Source organism: Ranitomeya variabilis, chromosome 7, assembly GCF_051348905.1.
Source record: "Ranitomeya variabilis isolate aRanVar5 chromosome 7, aRanVar5.hap1, whole genome shotgun sequence".
Classification (NCBI taxonomy): Eukaryota; Metazoa; Chordata; class Amphibia; order Anura; family Dendrobatidae; genus Ranitomeya; species Ranitomeya variabilis.
In genome coordinates, this window is record NC_135238.1 from 180,174,408 (window position 1) to 180,190,433 (window position 16,026).

Genomic DNA, 16,026 nt, shown 5'->3' on the forward strand with positions numbered 1-16,026 from the left:
AAAACGTGCGGAAACGCAGCGGTTTACATTCCGCAGCATGTCAATTCTTTGTGCGGATTCCACAGCGGTTTACACCTGCTCCACAATAGGAATCCGCACAAAATCCTAAATAAATCCACAGTAATTCTGCAGGAAATCCGCAGGTAAAACCCAGTGCCTTTTACCTGCGGTTTGGAAAAATCCGCAGACCCCAAAAAGACGTGTGCACATACCCTTATACATACAAAGGGCAAAGTCAGACGGCCGTATAGATCGGACAGAGATTGGACCTCAGTGCTCGGACAGAATGCGGTTCTCCTGACCTGAGAGTGACAGCTGCATAGAAATACATGAACCTACCTGTCACGCTCGGGCTGGGAGAGTCACCGGCCAGTCCGTGCGTTGCAGTCTGATCTCAGTGCGATTTATACGGCTGTCTGCCTGTGCGCATATATAGCGCACATAGATTCTGCACCCTGCTTTATGTATGCGACATGGGTGATCACAAAATATGAAGTCAGTCAGATACTCACAGGCCCCATCCGCCATCAGGTAGCTGCACAGATCGCAGGTAGCGCACCATCTCCTTCTTGGTAGCGTCAGGGAGGGGTGTTTGTGTCACGTGACATACAATAAGGAGACCTAAAAAGTGTCACAGGTTTAGGCCACATTCACAACTTTTTTTTCACATACATGAAAAACTGACCAAGTTTCATCAGTGATTTTTGGTCAGAGTTTCATCCAAGTGTCATCAGTTTTTCTATATTCTTTTCCAACATAACACTCCGTAAAAACAGACCACACTCGGATGTCATCTAACTGCTGGCCATTTTTTTTACGGACCCTTAGGTTGCAGTCACACTAGCAGTATTTGGTCAGTATTTTACATCAGTATGTGTAAGCCAAAACCAGGAGTGGAACAATTAGAGGGAAAAGTATAAAAAAAACATATGCACCACTTCTGTATTTATCACCCACGCCTGGTTTTGGCTTACAGATACTGATGTAAAATACTGACCAAATCCTGCTAGTGTGACGGCAGCCTTAGAGTTGCAGTCCTGTTTATGATCAGACACTCAGATCACAGTTGTTGCACTCGGTCTCCGGAAAATCACGGACATATGACTGACCGCATTCACTATTGTAGGTGCGAGCACTATCCGTGGAAAACACTGATAGCACTCTTATGAGAAGTCTGAAGGAGGACTTACCGTGAGTATATTCTATGGCAGACAGATCTAGTCATAGTGGTCCAATGTCACTGAAAAGCCTCACCTGGCATCAAGAACAGTGGTCCGCCATAATCCCCCGCCCAATGCCCATCCTCCGCTTGTAAGGCAGAATAAAAAGTTAGTCCATTTTCTGCTCCATCCTGGGCCGTATGCGCCTTGGGTAAGTCTTTAAAAAACTCGTTCTGCAGGAAGCAAAATCCGCGTTATTGATGATCAGCGCCATTTACAGATCCTAGAACAGATCACAGACATTCAGCTCATCTGCTATGAACGCCGGGCACAGGGCTGCGCTCAAAGCAGATCGGCAATGACAAAAATGTCCCCAGAGGTGGACAACCCCTGGTGTTTGCTCTCCTGCAGTTAAAGGGAGGGTTTCACTTTCTAATAATAAAATAATATTATAGTTATTTAAAGGGATTTTAATACTGGATCATTGTTTTGCTCTAAAATCCTTAGCGTATAATACGGGCTGAATTTAAGTAGTCTTATGTACCGTGTCCAGCCCCAGAGAGTGCGCCTCCAGGGCAGTTTGTGGGCGATCTTCTCCCTCCACATAGCGCCAGGTTTGCCTGCCCTCCGTACACGAGAGGCGCCAGCGTGTGAGGTCTGTTGCTGGATCGGTCTTGTACGGACCCCCCCTTCTGCGGAGACGCCTGGAACAAAACATTGCAAAATTACTTTTTAGGTTTATTTCATTACAATGACTACAGTACGTGGACTAAAATATCGGACAACTGCATAAATAGCAATTCCCATTTATAAGCAGTAGTGATGACTAGAGTAGAATACTACAAAATCACTCAGGGGCTGTAAGCAGCTAAAACTGATTCTATTCAAGGTTATATAATGCAATATTGTTCGATCAGGCAGCACATTTGTAAAGTTTACTTTTCTGCAGTCTGTGCTCCCCCATATTCCTATGCAGCAGAGATTCCAGGGACCGTCCCCATACAGCTGCCTAATACTCACGTTCCTTCACTCATTTCTCTGCGCTTCACCTGGTTACAGTCTAACGATGGATCCATCCTTTAAAACCAAAGTGGCTACTGCATTAAACGCAAAGCATTCTAGGACTTGTAGTTCTTGAAGCTCCCCAAGCCCTAGCGAGTGTTACAGTAAAGGACTACATTTCCCAGACAACACCACGCCGCCAGATTCTATGTCACACTATCCTGACATGAGCAGAGGCAGCAGGAACCAATCACGGCGCAGATAGATGTATACACGTAGGCGGGGCCATCAGCTACCAGCCAATGGGTGATGAGAAATATGGAATAGCGTGTTCCTTCCAGCGCTGTCGCTGTAGTTGTGCAGCTGGTCTCGTAGTGAGAGGTCAGAGAGAAGCTGCGGCTTTGTGTAGTGATAGCATTGACAATTACAGCACGACCTCATATTAGTGTGCGGATGGTATGCAGAGTGAAAGGAATGTGTTAGCCCCTTCTATAACACCCTGCCACTCAGTAGGTGACATACACCCTGAAAGGGTCCTTCCTAAAAATAAAAGTTATCCTCCTTCCATAGGTCCCACAAGTGGGACCCTCAAAAATGGGTGTTATGGGCTCACCTGGAGAGGTGGATCCACTAAGTCGTTGTGCCAGGTGATGATTCAGTGGACTGGCCTCGCCGGACAGCATGTGAATAGCGAGGACTAGCAGAGCTGGATGTGCAAGGCAGCAAGAGGAGCAGCACAGCTGGAAGTGCTAGATGCAGCAGAGTTAAGAATGCAGTCGGCACCTTGAACAGCAGACAAATAGGCTGTTGGATACCTTGATGCTGCAGAGTTGAGTGTGCAGACAGCACTGTGAATCAGCTGAAATGAGAAGGCGGACAAGTACCTCCATACAAGTGTGCAGACAGCTCCTTGGATTAGCAGAGATAAGTTGGTTGTCAGGTCCTGGTTGTAGCAGAGTTGTATGTGCACACAGCACCCAGGAACAGCAGAGCTGTGTTGGGATTGAGGCACCTTACTGCAGAAGAGCTGAACACAATCGGAAATGTGGATAGAATCCTATACAGTGAGTGGTAGCAGCGTGTACCTGCTACCTCAATACTCCGGCCGTGCACAGGTGCCTGGCCTGACCTGAAAAGATCTTATCATAGGTGCGTGCCACGTTACTATAGGAACTCGACGTATACTGGCACAGATGGTGCAAGCTGTAGGGGAAGGAGGGAGAAAATCACGGGGCTGGAGTCAAACCACATGAGTAAGGCCGGGGTTACACTTGCGAGAAACTCGCACGAGACTCGCGTTTCAATACCCGGCACTGCCGCCAGCACTCGGACTGGAGCGTTCAGCTGCATAGAAATACATGCAGCCGCACACTCCGGACCCGACTGCCGGCGGCAGTGCCAGGTATTGAGACGCGAGTCTCGTGCGAGTTTCTCGCAAGTGTAACCCCGGTCTTACAAAGGGGCTCGGAATCCCTAAGAAAAGGGCTCCGCAGCCCCCTCTTGTATGGAGCGGAGGTGCGAATTCTCATCCTCTGCTCCACTCATTGCCTATAGGACTGCCAGAAGAAGCGAGCGTTGTGCTCTGCTTTCTCCAACAATCCCAGAGACAGAGCTGGGACCAAGCTGGGCTCCTTCACTCCATTCAGGACCCCCAGAGACAAAGTCATCCTCTATCCAATTCCTCATTCCTTGTAAGGACACAGACTAATTTGGCTTTCAATGATTTTTTTTTCATGCCCACCTTCTGATAGCAACAACTTTCAATTAAATTTTTTTGGGAGAACAAAACAAGTGAAGCAAACAGCACTAGGATCCAACATTAGTCTGTTTTTTCACAGATCTAATGACTTAGGCCGGGGTCACACTTGTGAGTGCAATCTGAGAAACTCATGCGAGTCTCTCGCCTCAATACCCGACACTCGAGACCGGAGCGTGCGGCTGCATAGAAATACACGCAGCCGCACACTCCGGTCTCGATTGTCGGTATTGAGGCTCGAGTTTCTCGCATTGCACTCGTAAGTGTGACCCCGGCCTAAGATGGATGATTTCACTTCCCAAGTCGGATTCAAATTGGACATTTCTTCAGATTTATTTACAAACTGCAAGAAAGTTCATGTAGAAAAGGCCAAAAAATATGAGAAACATATATAAAACACATCCAACAAAAATGAATGAATAAGAAGTAAAGCACAAAAATTAAGTTGATCTCTATACATAGATATGTCATATTATTTATATAGCTGTAGAAGAACTAAGGTTTGAGCCGGAGAATCAGAAAGCTCTGACTTAGTTTTCAACAGTCAGGCCCAAATGTTTTGAGACCGACACAAATTTTGGTTTTCAGATTTTGCTACTTCAGTGTTTTTAGACCTTTTAGTCAGATGTATCTATAGTTCCTGAAGAACAATTATAAGAACTTCATAAAAGTGTATAATATTTTATTGACAAATACATCAAGTTTACGCAAAGACTCAATATACCGGTATACAGCGTTGTCCCTTACTTTTTCAAAACTCCTGCAACTCATCCAGGAGTCTGGATATCAGCTTCTGGGCCAAATCCTGACAACACAATCTTGTCTAATCAGTGTTTGAAGTTTTTCACAATTTTTGTTTGTCCACTCGCTATTGTGACTTTAGTTACTTCTCACGGTAAGAATGTGAGGCAGAAAAGTCAGAGATTGCGGGGTCAATACCAAGAGAGCACGTACATAACCAAGGGAAAAGACAAAGTTGTAAAGGTACCGTCACATTAAACGACGCTGCAGCGATATCGACAACGATGCCGATCGCTGCAGCGTCGCTGTGTGGTCGCAGTCACACAGACAGCTCTCCAGCGACCAACGATGCCGAAGTCCCCGGGTAACCAGGGTAAACATCGGGTTACTAAGTGCAGGGCCGCGCTTAGTAACCCGATGTTTACCCTGGTTACCAGTGTAAATGTAAAAAAAACCAAACACTACATACTTACATTGCCGTGTCTGTTGCGTCCCTCGCTTTCAGCTTCCCTGCACTGTGTAAGCGCCGGCCTTAAAGCACAGTGGTGACGTCACCACTGTGCTTTGCTTTCCGGCCGGCACTGACACATTCAGTGCAGGAAGCTCTTAGCAGCAGCGCGGACGCCGGGGGACGTGACAGACATCACAGGGTGAGTATGTAGTGTTTTTTTTTTACTTTTACAATGGTAACCAGGGTAAATATCGGGTTACTAAGCGCGGCCAGCGCTTAGTAACCCGATATTTACCCTGGTTACCATTGTAAAACATTGCTGGCATCGTTGCTTTTGCTGTCAAACATGACGATACACGCCGATCTGATGACCAAATAAAGTTCTGGACTTTCAGCAACGACCAGCGATATCACAGCAGGATCCTGATCGCTGCTGCGTGTCAAACACAACGATATCGCTATCCAGGACGCTGCAACGTGATGGATCGCTATCGTTATCGTTGTTAAGTCGCTCAGTGTGAAGGTACCTTAAGTCAGGTCACAGTCCAGGGTCAATAAGAAATAGCGGATCAACGCAAAAGGAGGAGACAAAGGGATTTTCTGAACACAGTTCAAATGGTTAGGCCGGGGTCACATTTGTGAATGCAGCGCGAGTCTCTTGCATCAATACCCGGCACTCGGGACCAGAGTGTGCGGCTGCATGTATGTCTATACAGCTGAACTCTCCGCTCCTGAGTGCCGGCAGCAGTACCGGGTATTGATGCAAGTTTCTCTCATTGCACTTTCAAGTGTGACACTGGCCTTAGGCAACAAAATCAGGCTAACACTCACCAGGAAGCACAAACTACAGGGATCAGGGGCAGACAGCTCAGGTAAATAGGCTGGGACAATCTCCAGAACACTGAACACCTGGAGAAAGTCCCGCACCTCCTAATCACAGATTGGACAGCTGACCTGTCAATCAATACACTGACACTCCAGCAATAATAATAATCTTTATTTTTATATAGCGCTAACATATTCTGCACCGCTTTACAGTTTTGACACAGTATCCATCGGACAGCATAGAAATCACTCACTGAGTGGAGGAATTGTGACAGATTTTTGAGGATTAATCACAGATTTTCAATCTCTGCAGTTTCCTGGCCATTGGCGCAAAATTTCAATGTTTTGTTCCCCAAGTCTCTCAGCACATTTCTCTTTGTGAAATGCTGGGAAAAGCATTGTTCATCACCTAAATTCCACCTGGATCATTGGGAGAACTTGCTCTAGGAGGATGTCTACCATTCATTATTCATAGCAGTGTTCTAAGGTGAAACTCCTGTTCGCTCGCCTTTTCTTCCCCAATCATTCTTCTAGATCTCCCAAACAGTCTGAAGGGGGCTTCATCAGAGGAAATAACTTTACCCCAGTCTACTGCAGTCCAACCCCTGTACTTCCTGCAAAGTTACTTTCTCTGATGAAGGCCTTTTTGGGTTATTTAAGACATCTACAAGAATGATTGTCCTGTAAAAGTAAAAAAGTGCAACATTTTGAATGAAGCCGAATTGAAAAAGTGATTTTTAACCCCAAATAAAAAAAACAACAACATTGACCCCAGCGGTGAACAACCCCATGAAATTATTTTTTATCAAGTTATCAAGGTGATGAGTTGTTTGTCAAGTTAGACTTGGATACATCTGTAGTCTGATGCTGATTGAAGAATAATTTTAGCAGGTAGAGATACTTTTCTGCACAGTGAGTCAAAGACCTCCATACCCAAAAGATAGGATCAGTAATGTCATTGTTGTCACAAATTTGGGGCTATTCAGGTGATAGAGTGCCCGTGTGAAAAACAAATTAAAGAATTAGCTATTTTCTTCCAAGACTCCATTTGTCTCCTATTTAAGTCTATGGGTGTGTAAAAAAATTGGATCCTATACAGAACATCCGTATTTCACCTGACTTTTTTAACCTAGGAAACGGTATTTGATCATATACATTTTTGAATGTAAATGTCCGAAAAAAGATCGCACACGGATGTAAAAATAGGACACAAGGAAAATCATCTGAGGTTTCTGGATGAAAACCGAACGATTATTCATACACTTGTGTCACCCCTGCCTAAGTCTTATTGCTCCCAGGACAATATTTTGTATTTTTACTATTCTTTCTCTTCATTTCTGATTTTCATAAACTCTTGTCCAAGTTTACTTAGATCCTGTATCTCATTTTGCCTGTGGCGTACCTCTGGACAACAAGCTACCACAGTGCGCAGAATTGTTTTTCATTGTAAGGTAAGGCCACCATAAGATCTGCAAAGATGATAACCTACAGTCAGGACATTATCAAAATCCTCCTTTGTTTCTTAGCACTGTTAATAAACGAACTCATCTCAAGGGTAATGCTTCCAATATTGCATTCAACTAGTAATGTTGGATTAGGCAGTCATCTGGGACACAAATTGTGGAAGTATACAAGTACAGGATCATCGAGTTAGCTCATACCTTCATGTCCTATAATTGATGCATAATTTGTTTTAGTTTACTTACACAGCCGATTAATTATCACAGCACTTTACAGACATCATCACTGTCCCCATTGGGGCTCACAATCTATATTCCCTATCAGGATGTCTTTGGAGTGTGGGAGGAAACCGGAGGAAACTCGGGGAAAACATATAAACAAATATAATTGCAAATATTCCATTTGTGCTTTCTCTGCCATCTGTGCACCCCATGACATGGAAGTGATAGATTATTCTCGGTCATAATGCTCTGAAGTCAGTGGCGTAAGTGCAGATCCAGTAACTCGGTTTATCTCCATTAGAACTTCACTTTCCTTCTCAAACATCTGTTAAAGTGAACAAATGATATGAAAACAATTAGCATTTATTAACATAGATTAATCCTAAATATCTGAATCCTTGGGTCAACTTTTATATTAGTGTTCCTTTATAAAAACAAACAAACCATAATATACAGGTCACAGAGACTACAGGTATCCCCAATGGCCAGAAGACCTTGCTACTACAGTTCAACAATAAAAGCAGCATTGTAACGGCCACGTATTTGTGGATCAGCAGCAAACATTTTCTTTAGTGGACAGGATGGAATGGGAAATATATAGCATAATAGGCCACCTCCTGATATGAAAACCTGCTGCATGACCTCAAATCCTGAGTAGAAATATCAAATACTACTAGCACATCTTCTGTCTGCCAGGGCGCACCGCTTCCCTGCCTTCAGCCTTCCTGTTTGCCTCGTGTAATGGTGTGCTCATGAAGACTGGCAGTTCACACCACTGGCATGTTTGCATCACTGGCCTGAACTTTGCTCTCTCCCGTGCTGTTAGTACAGACAGGTTTGTCTTTGCAGCATGGTATGGCAGGGACACCAAAGCTGCCCAGATCCAGCAATCCTGCCAACTTCAGAGTGGTGCTAGCAAGTTGTCTAACTAAATATTCACCCGTTCTTGATATCGGAGAATAAGACGTACATTGCAAAGTTTCTTGTTTTTACAAGCACTTTGCTGTTTTGACCATTATCAAACATGAGACGTCTTTAAAGGTCCATTCTCTTTATTAATGGGTAAAGTTGTAAAAATGAGCAAAATTGCAAAGAGGATTTTTCATTTTTTTGTTTACTGCTTGTTGCCTTGTTTACTGACCATCAATGCAATCTAGCAACGGTGGCCGAGCATGTGCAGTGGTTACAACCTCTTTCTAATAGCTCCGGGTCCCAGAAGTTTCAGTGTAACTACGGTCTTCAAATGGTACGGAGGCAAAGCTGCTTCTGCTTGCAGCATTGGAGCACACAGTTTGGGCCAATTACAGGACTATACCACTAGTCTGTACTGTCAATCATGCAGGAGCACACTGCCCCTATCAAGCACGAAGCCAGGGGCCAAGGGAGCGGTGCGCTCCCCCAAAATGCACATGAAACAACACCTTATGTCTGGAGCTACTGGAGATCTGTAAAGAGATCAAACCAGTGGTTTTCCGTTAAAGAAGAACTGTCACTAGATTCATACTGCTTGAACTACAAGCAGTATGAATCAGATGCTGGCTGCACATGTAACTTTAACTGTGAAATGCTGGGACATATTAGTGAAAACACAGGTTTAAAAGCTGGCCAGGGAGGATAGAGAGAAAGCTAGCTCATCAGGTGCTGTTCCTGTTCTGCTCTTGTTGATTTTCAGGTCTCTCTCCATGTATGTGCATTATGAACAGACCTGGCAGTAGATGATTCACGTCTCTACAGCCTTTTAAACTATGTTTTCTCTGAAACGGAGGAGCATCTCAAAGTAAAAACAAACCTGGCTGTAATTGCACAGAAGAGTCTAATTTATGCTGATTGTAGCAGATTTCCTATAATAAAATAATACTGCAAATATAAGCCATTACTATATACTCATGTAAAGCTAAAAGCCTTGTAATATCAGCACAATCTTAATTTAAAAAGAAAAATCCCACAAAACTAACCTTTCTCCAGTCTTCTGGGCTATGATGAGTATAACCTAGTAGGTGACATAAGCCATGCACTGCCGTCACCTGGGAGAAACGTAATTTATATTTGAGTTTCCGTCAGTAGAAACACATTATAAATATTCACTGGAAGGAACAAGACCATAAAATGTGACCAGCCAGACTTAGGGCAGATTCACTTACTACACGCAGGGCCGGCGTTGGGGGCAGGCAGACCAGGCAGCTGCCTGGGGCCCCCGCTCCCCCAGGGGCCCCCAGCTAGCGGCAGGTCACGCAGCCGCTATGGGGCCCCTGTGAGGCAGGGGGGCCCGCCTGCCGCCAGCGCCGACTCCCCCGCCGCATTGAACTATACCAGCGTCTGCCGATACAGTTCAAAGCAATGATGGAGGAGAGCGCGCCACCTGACGCTCCCTCTCCCACACCTCTGACACAGCGGGTGCGCATCATCGCGCACTCGCTGTGTGTCAGGCAGTGCGGCGGCCGCCGCCGACACGGGAGCAGGGAGGGAGCAGCGCGGGCTCGGGGAGAGGTGAGGAGCTTGTGTTTTTTTTGTTTATTTTTTTTAACTAGACTGTGCTGCCATTCTCGGGAGGAGAGAGGCGGGGAGGGAAGGAGGGATGTGGACAGTGCTGTATACTCCTGGGGGCTGTGCTGTATACTCCTGCGGGCTGTGCTGTATACTACTGCGGGCTGTGCTGTATACTACTGCGGGCTGTGCTGTATACTCCTGCGGGCTCTGCTGTATACTCCTGCGGGCTCTGCTGTATACTCCTGCGGGCTCTGCTGTATACTCCTGCATGCTCTGCTGTATACTCCTGCGGGCTCTGCTGTATACTCCTGCGGGCTGTGCTGTATACTCCTGCGGGCAGTGCTGTATACTCCTGCGGGCAGTGCTGTATACTCCTGCGGGCAGTGCTGTATACTCCTGCGGGCAGTGCTGTATACTACTGCGGGCTGTGCTGTATACTACTGCGGGCTCTGCTGTATACTCCTGCGGGCTCTGCTGTATACTCCTGCGGGCTCTGCTGTATACTCCTGCGGGCTCTGCTGTATACTCCTGCGGGCTCTGCTGTATACTCCTGCGGGCTCTGCTGTATACTCCTGCGGGCTGTGCTGTATACTCCTGCGGGCAGTGCTGTATACTCCTGCGGGCTCTGCTGTATACTCCTGCGGGCAGTGCTGTATACTCCTGCGGGCAGTGCTGTATATTCCTGCGGGCAGTGCTGTATACTCCTGCGGGCAGTGCTGTATACTCCTGCGGGCAGTGCTGTATACTACTGCAGGCTGTGCTGTATACTACTGCGGGCTGTGCTGTATACTACTGCGGGCTGTGCTGTATACTACTGCGGGCTGTGCTGTATACTACTGTGGGCTGTGCTGTATACTCCTGTATACTCCTGTGGGCTGTGCTGTATACTCCTGTGGGCTGTGCTGTATACTCCTGTGGGCTGTGCTGTATACTACTGTGGGCTCTGCTGTATACTACTGTGGGCAGTGCTGTATACTACTGTGTGGGCAGTGCTTTATACTACTGTGTGGGCTGTTATATACTACTATGTGGGCTGTGCTATATACTATGAGGGTATATTATATTCTATGGGGGAGGCTGTATTATATTTATATTCTTTGAGGGGTGATGGCATCATACTCTATGAGGGGGCTACATTATACTATATGGGGGGGCTGCATTATATTCTATGGGGAGGTTACATTATACTCTGTGGGGGGTTACATTATACTCTGTGAGGGCTGCATTACCGTATTTTTCAGACTATAAGATGCACCGGACCATAAGGCGCACCCCAAATTTGGGGTGAAAATTGCAGAAAAAAGTTTTTTATAAGATGGGGGTCCGTCTTATTGTCCGAATTTACAGAATCTTACCTGAGGGCTGGTGGTGGCAGAGCAGGGTCACAGGAGGCATGGTGTCGGCAGAGGTGGGGTGATGCGGTACGGCGTGCACCTGAGCAGGGTACCTTCCTGCTTAGGTGGGCGACGCCACGGCATGGTGTCCATGGGAGGGTGGCAGCAGTGGTTACTGACAGGTGCTTGGATGAGGAGGCACAGTGAGAGGTATGGCGTGAGAGGGGTCCCTTTCCCCGGTGAGGTGATGCAGCAGCCCGGTAATGCAGCAGAGCCGGGTGAATCCTGTTGTTATCGGTGGGCGCGGCCATCTTCCTGAGGCCGCGCGTGCGCAGATGGAGGTCTCTGCTGCCTGGGGCTTCAGGAAAATGGCCGCAGGATGCCGCGCGTGCGCAGATGGGGATCGCGGCGGCCATTTTCCTGAAGCCGAGTTTGCATCTCGGCTTCAAGAAAATGGCCGCCGCGATCCCCATCTGCGGACGCGCGGCATCCCGCGGCCATTTTCCTGAAGCCCCGGGCAGCAGAGACCTCCATCTGCGCACGCGCGGCCTCAGGAAGATGGCCGCGCGCACCGATAACAACAGGATTCACCCGGCTCTGCTGCATTACCGGGCTGCTGCATCACCTCATCGGGGAAACGGACCCCGCTCACTGCGCCTCCTCATCTCCACACCTCTGCCGCCACACCTCTGCCGCCGCACCTCTGCCACCGCACCTCTGCCGCCACGGTAAGCCTGCATTGCGACTATTAAACGCACCCCCCATTTTCCCCCCTTTTTTGGGGGGGAAAAAGTGCGTCTTATAGTCCGAAAAATACGGTATACTCTGTGGGGTGGCTGCATTATACTATATGTAGGTTGAATTATACTGTATCGAAGACTATGGGAAATACATTATACTATATGAAGAACTATGGGGTGCATTATACTATGGGAAGTGAATTGTACTACATGGATGACTATGGCGGTGCATTATACTATATGGAGCACTGCAAGGAGTGTATTATGCTATATGGAGGACTGAGGAGTATATTTTAATATATGGAGGACTATGAGGAGTGTATTATACTATATGGAGGACTATGGGAAGTGTATAATACTATATGGAGGACTATGAGGAGTGTATTATACTATATGGAGGACTATGGGGCACATTATATTATATGGAGGACTATGGGGTGTGCATTTTACAATATGGAGGACTATGGTACACATTAAAATATATGGAGGACTATGGGGTGTATTATACTAAACAAGCAAAATGCTGCATATTCATTGGGTGATTGGATTGTTTATGCCGGAATAAAAATCATTGTTCTCATCAGCACATCGCCGGTGTTAACTGTAGATGTGCTGCTGATAACATAATACTGTATGGTGATCTGTTAGTGATCTACTAGTGATGGTTCTGTCCCCTTCATTCTTTCTCAGATGGTGGAAAGAGGCAGGGAAACAAGCGTCCAACGACTTCAGTATTGTCGATCACACTCGTTTAGCGGCCTGAGATCAGCGCATGTAAATACAACCGAAATGCTTCTGTATGATGCGCAATACTCGTATGTTAGCATTTGGGGCCCCATTTTAAACTTTGCCTAGGGCCCCACTTTGCATAAAACCGGCCCTGACTACACGTACTCGCTTGTGGAGCAGATACTAGCGAGGGTAGTTATGTTTCACCAGTAGATCTACCCCTGAATGTTAGGTGCTACTCTCAGTGAGGACACAACTCTTTACACATTCCTGAAGCATCAGTACAAGTAATAAATCCTTTGCTTCTCTACTTTTTTTTAATTTTTACCAAATCTTCTACAAGTCCTTATCCAACTCAGCTCAGATCCATTTTACTATGTCGTACCTCGCAACAACCAACCTTTGAGCTACAAATAATTTGCCATGGGTTTACCGTGACAGATAAGAGCCAGAAGATCGCAGTGTCTGATTTCTCCTACTCCTGCACTGTTTAGAAGCACTTCACCTTCATATTAAGCGGTACAAGTTTCTTTTAGCAGTGTAGAATCTGCTCAGTTGAGAGTTCTTAGAAGCTTTCCTGCATTAAGGCTCTCAGCGGTTCACTGGTAGCCACACCCCTCTCCAATATATTCTGGGCCCCGTCAAGCACTCATTGCCAGAGCTAGCTTATGCTGCATGGTTAGGAGATGGTGGTTTCTTGTGGTTTAGTGGATTTATCGGACACTGTTGCTAGGTTTTGGTTGTGTGATAATTCCCTTCCTTCCCTTACTTTGTTTTTTTCCCCATTCTCCACTCCCTGGTGTTTACCTCTGTTGTTTGTGTGAGTATATTTGTATGACTGGGAATGTTCCTTTATCCCTGTTTTTATTACCTACCTTGTTAGTTTGGTTGGTGTATTACGGAACACTACTACTCTCCTCTTCCCTGGGTGGGGAAAGGGTACAGACTGAGCTAGGATTCAGGAGCTAAAGCAAAGTATGTGGTGCCGGCTTCTTCACCATAAGAAGTAATTCGGTGCATAAGGCAAGATAAGGCGCCCCTGGCGTTAGGGACAGGAAAGGAGCCCCTGGTCCCGGGACACCCGACAACAGAGTCGTGACAAAATTGTTGTTGATAGCATGATAACACCATTTGATTTCCATTCTCCAAAACTTACAGTCAAGACATTGTTAAAATCCTCCTGCTTTTCTTCACACTGGTGATATATAAACTCTACTCCAAGGTAAATGTCTCCTAAATTGTATTCATCTGGGAATACTGGATCGGGCAATAATCCGGGACACAAATTCTGGAAGTATACATGGATTACACACTGTCAGATGCAGCTAACACATATTATATATAAGTGCAATTACTTAAAGAGTTGCTATCACCTGAGCAAAAGTTGCTTGTATGCAGTTTTTTTTTTAAATCTGCCATATGATTCTAAATATATGGGCCTTTTTATCTAATATTAATTTTGATGGTGTTTACAAGGGTGCATGGCTCACAAGAGAGGATCCTCAGGGGCGTGTCTTTAGGCTCCTCTGAATTATTACTCTGAGCCACACCCCCTTATAAAGACTATAAAAATTAGCACTGAATAAAGAAGCCTATATCTCTGGAACGGTATAGCAACTAAAAAAAAGCAAAAAAACTGAGTGCTCAGGGGAGTGATAGGAATAAAACCAGAGTCAAAAGTGGTTACTTTTTATACCTGGTGACAGGTTCCCTTTAAAGACAACCTGCTCTGCTATTTGGTGTACCTCATGAAATGGAAATGATAACACGTCTGTAGCTTTGTCTTGTCGTCTATAACGTTTGTTCAGTTGTCGGATCTTGGTATCATTTATACATATTACCCCAACATCAAACCTCTTCACACCGAGACAGCTTCTGGTAATTTCTAGATTCTTGCGTAAATGGGCTCTGCGAAGAGGGATCACATGCTGCAGGTTCCGTATAAGAAGAGACATTACCCTGTTGGGACAAATAATACATAGAGACTTGGGGTACAGGTGTTGTCTGCTTTGGACGATGTCTGCATGTTAGAAGGGCTCTTGAACAATAAGATGACGACAAAGTTTTCCATCTCCAGGACCGTCCACTGTATTCAGAGGGATAACCAGACAGCAAATGATTTATTTCCCTACAGCTCTACCACAAGCAAAATTACAGGGGTTCTGAGACAAAACAACCGATGACCTGCTGTATCTGTAGGATAAAGGCCCCGTCTCACATAGCGAGATCGCTAGCGAGATCGCTGCTGAGTCACTAGTTTTGTGACGCAACAGCGACCTCCATAGCGATCTCGCTATGTGTGACACGTACCAGCGATCAGGCCCCTGCTGCGAGATCGCTGGTCGTGTCGGAATGGCCTGGACCGTTTTTTGGTCGTTGAGGCCCCGCTGACATTGCTGAATCGGTGTGTGTGACACCGATCCAGCGATGTCTTCACTGGTAACCAGGGTAAACATCGGGTTACTAAGCGCAGGGCCGCGCTTAGTAACCCGATGTTTACCCTGGTTACCAGCGTAAATGTAAAAAAAAACAAACAGTACATACTCGCCTTCTGATGTCCGTCAGGTCCCTTGCCGTCTGCTTCCTGCTCTCACTGACTCCCGGCCGTACAGTGAGAAGTGAGAGCGCAGCAGTGACGTCACCGCTGCGCTCTGCTCTCGCTGTACGGCGGCTCAGTCAGAGAGCAGGAAGCAGACGGCAAGGGACCTGGACACCGAAAGGCGAGTATGTACTGTTTGTTTTTTTTGGTAACCAGGGTAAACATCGGGTTACTAAGCGCGGCCCTGCGCTTAGTAACCCGATGTTTACCCTGGTTACCCGGGTGCTGCAGGGGGACTTCGGCATCGTTGAAGACAGTTTCAACGATGCCGAAGTCGTTCCCCTGATCGTTGGTCGCTGGGGAGAGCGGTCTGTGTGACAGCTCCCCAGCGACCACACAGCGACTTACCAACGATCACGGCCAGGTCGTATCGCTGGTCGTGATCGTTGGTAAATCGCTTAGTGAGACGGGGCCTTAAGGCATCATCATGAGATCGGGGGTGGTCCAACACTTGGCACCTGAGACAATCAGCTGAAATCAGCCCCAACGGTTACCAGATACCAGCAATGTGCAAGGTGAA

At 46.4% G+C, this 16,026-nt stretch overlaps 2 protein-coding genes across 4 annotated transcripts in view; both read right to left on the reverse strand.

Annotated features, from left to right (window-relative positions):
- LSS (lanosterol synthase) overlaps positions 1-2,318 on the reverse strand; it is a 43,404-nt gene extending 41,086 nt beyond the window's left edge. Inside the window, exons 1-4 of the mRNA XM_077272409.1 lie at positions 2,181-2,318; positions 1,705-1,864; positions 1,255-1,393; positions 513-621 (exon numbers count right to left, since the gene is read on the reverse strand). Of these exons, the coding sequence (XP_077128524.1) occupies positions 513-621; positions 1,255-1,393; positions 1,705-1,864; positions 2,181-2,236 (464 nt within the window). The 5' untranslated portion in view covers positions 2,237-2,318. The remainder of the gene's footprint in view (positions 1-512; positions 622-1,254; positions 1,394-1,704; positions 1,865-2,180) is intronic.
- Positions 2,319-6,092: 3,774 nt separating this feature from the next.
- The window catches only part of YBEY (ybeY metalloendoribonuclease), a 28,394-nt gene continuing 18,460 nt past the window's right edge, over positions 6,093-16,026 (reverse strand). The window contains exons 2-5 of one of the 3 annotated variants that reach the window (XM_077272414.1): positions 14,653-14,866; positions 14,064-14,195; positions 9,573-9,641; positions 6,093-7,942 (exon numbers count right to left, since the gene is read on the reverse strand). In XM_077272414.1, coding sequence (XP_077128529.1) covers positions 7,847-7,942; positions 9,573-9,641; positions 14,064-14,195; positions 14,653-14,866 — 511 coding nt within the window. In that variant the 3' untranslated portion in view covers positions 6,093-7,846. The remainder of the gene's footprint in view (positions 7,943-9,572; positions 9,642-14,063; positions 14,196-14,652; positions 14,867-16,026) is intronic. The other 2 variants (XM_077272415.1, XM_077272416.1) reach the window with 2 other exon arrangements.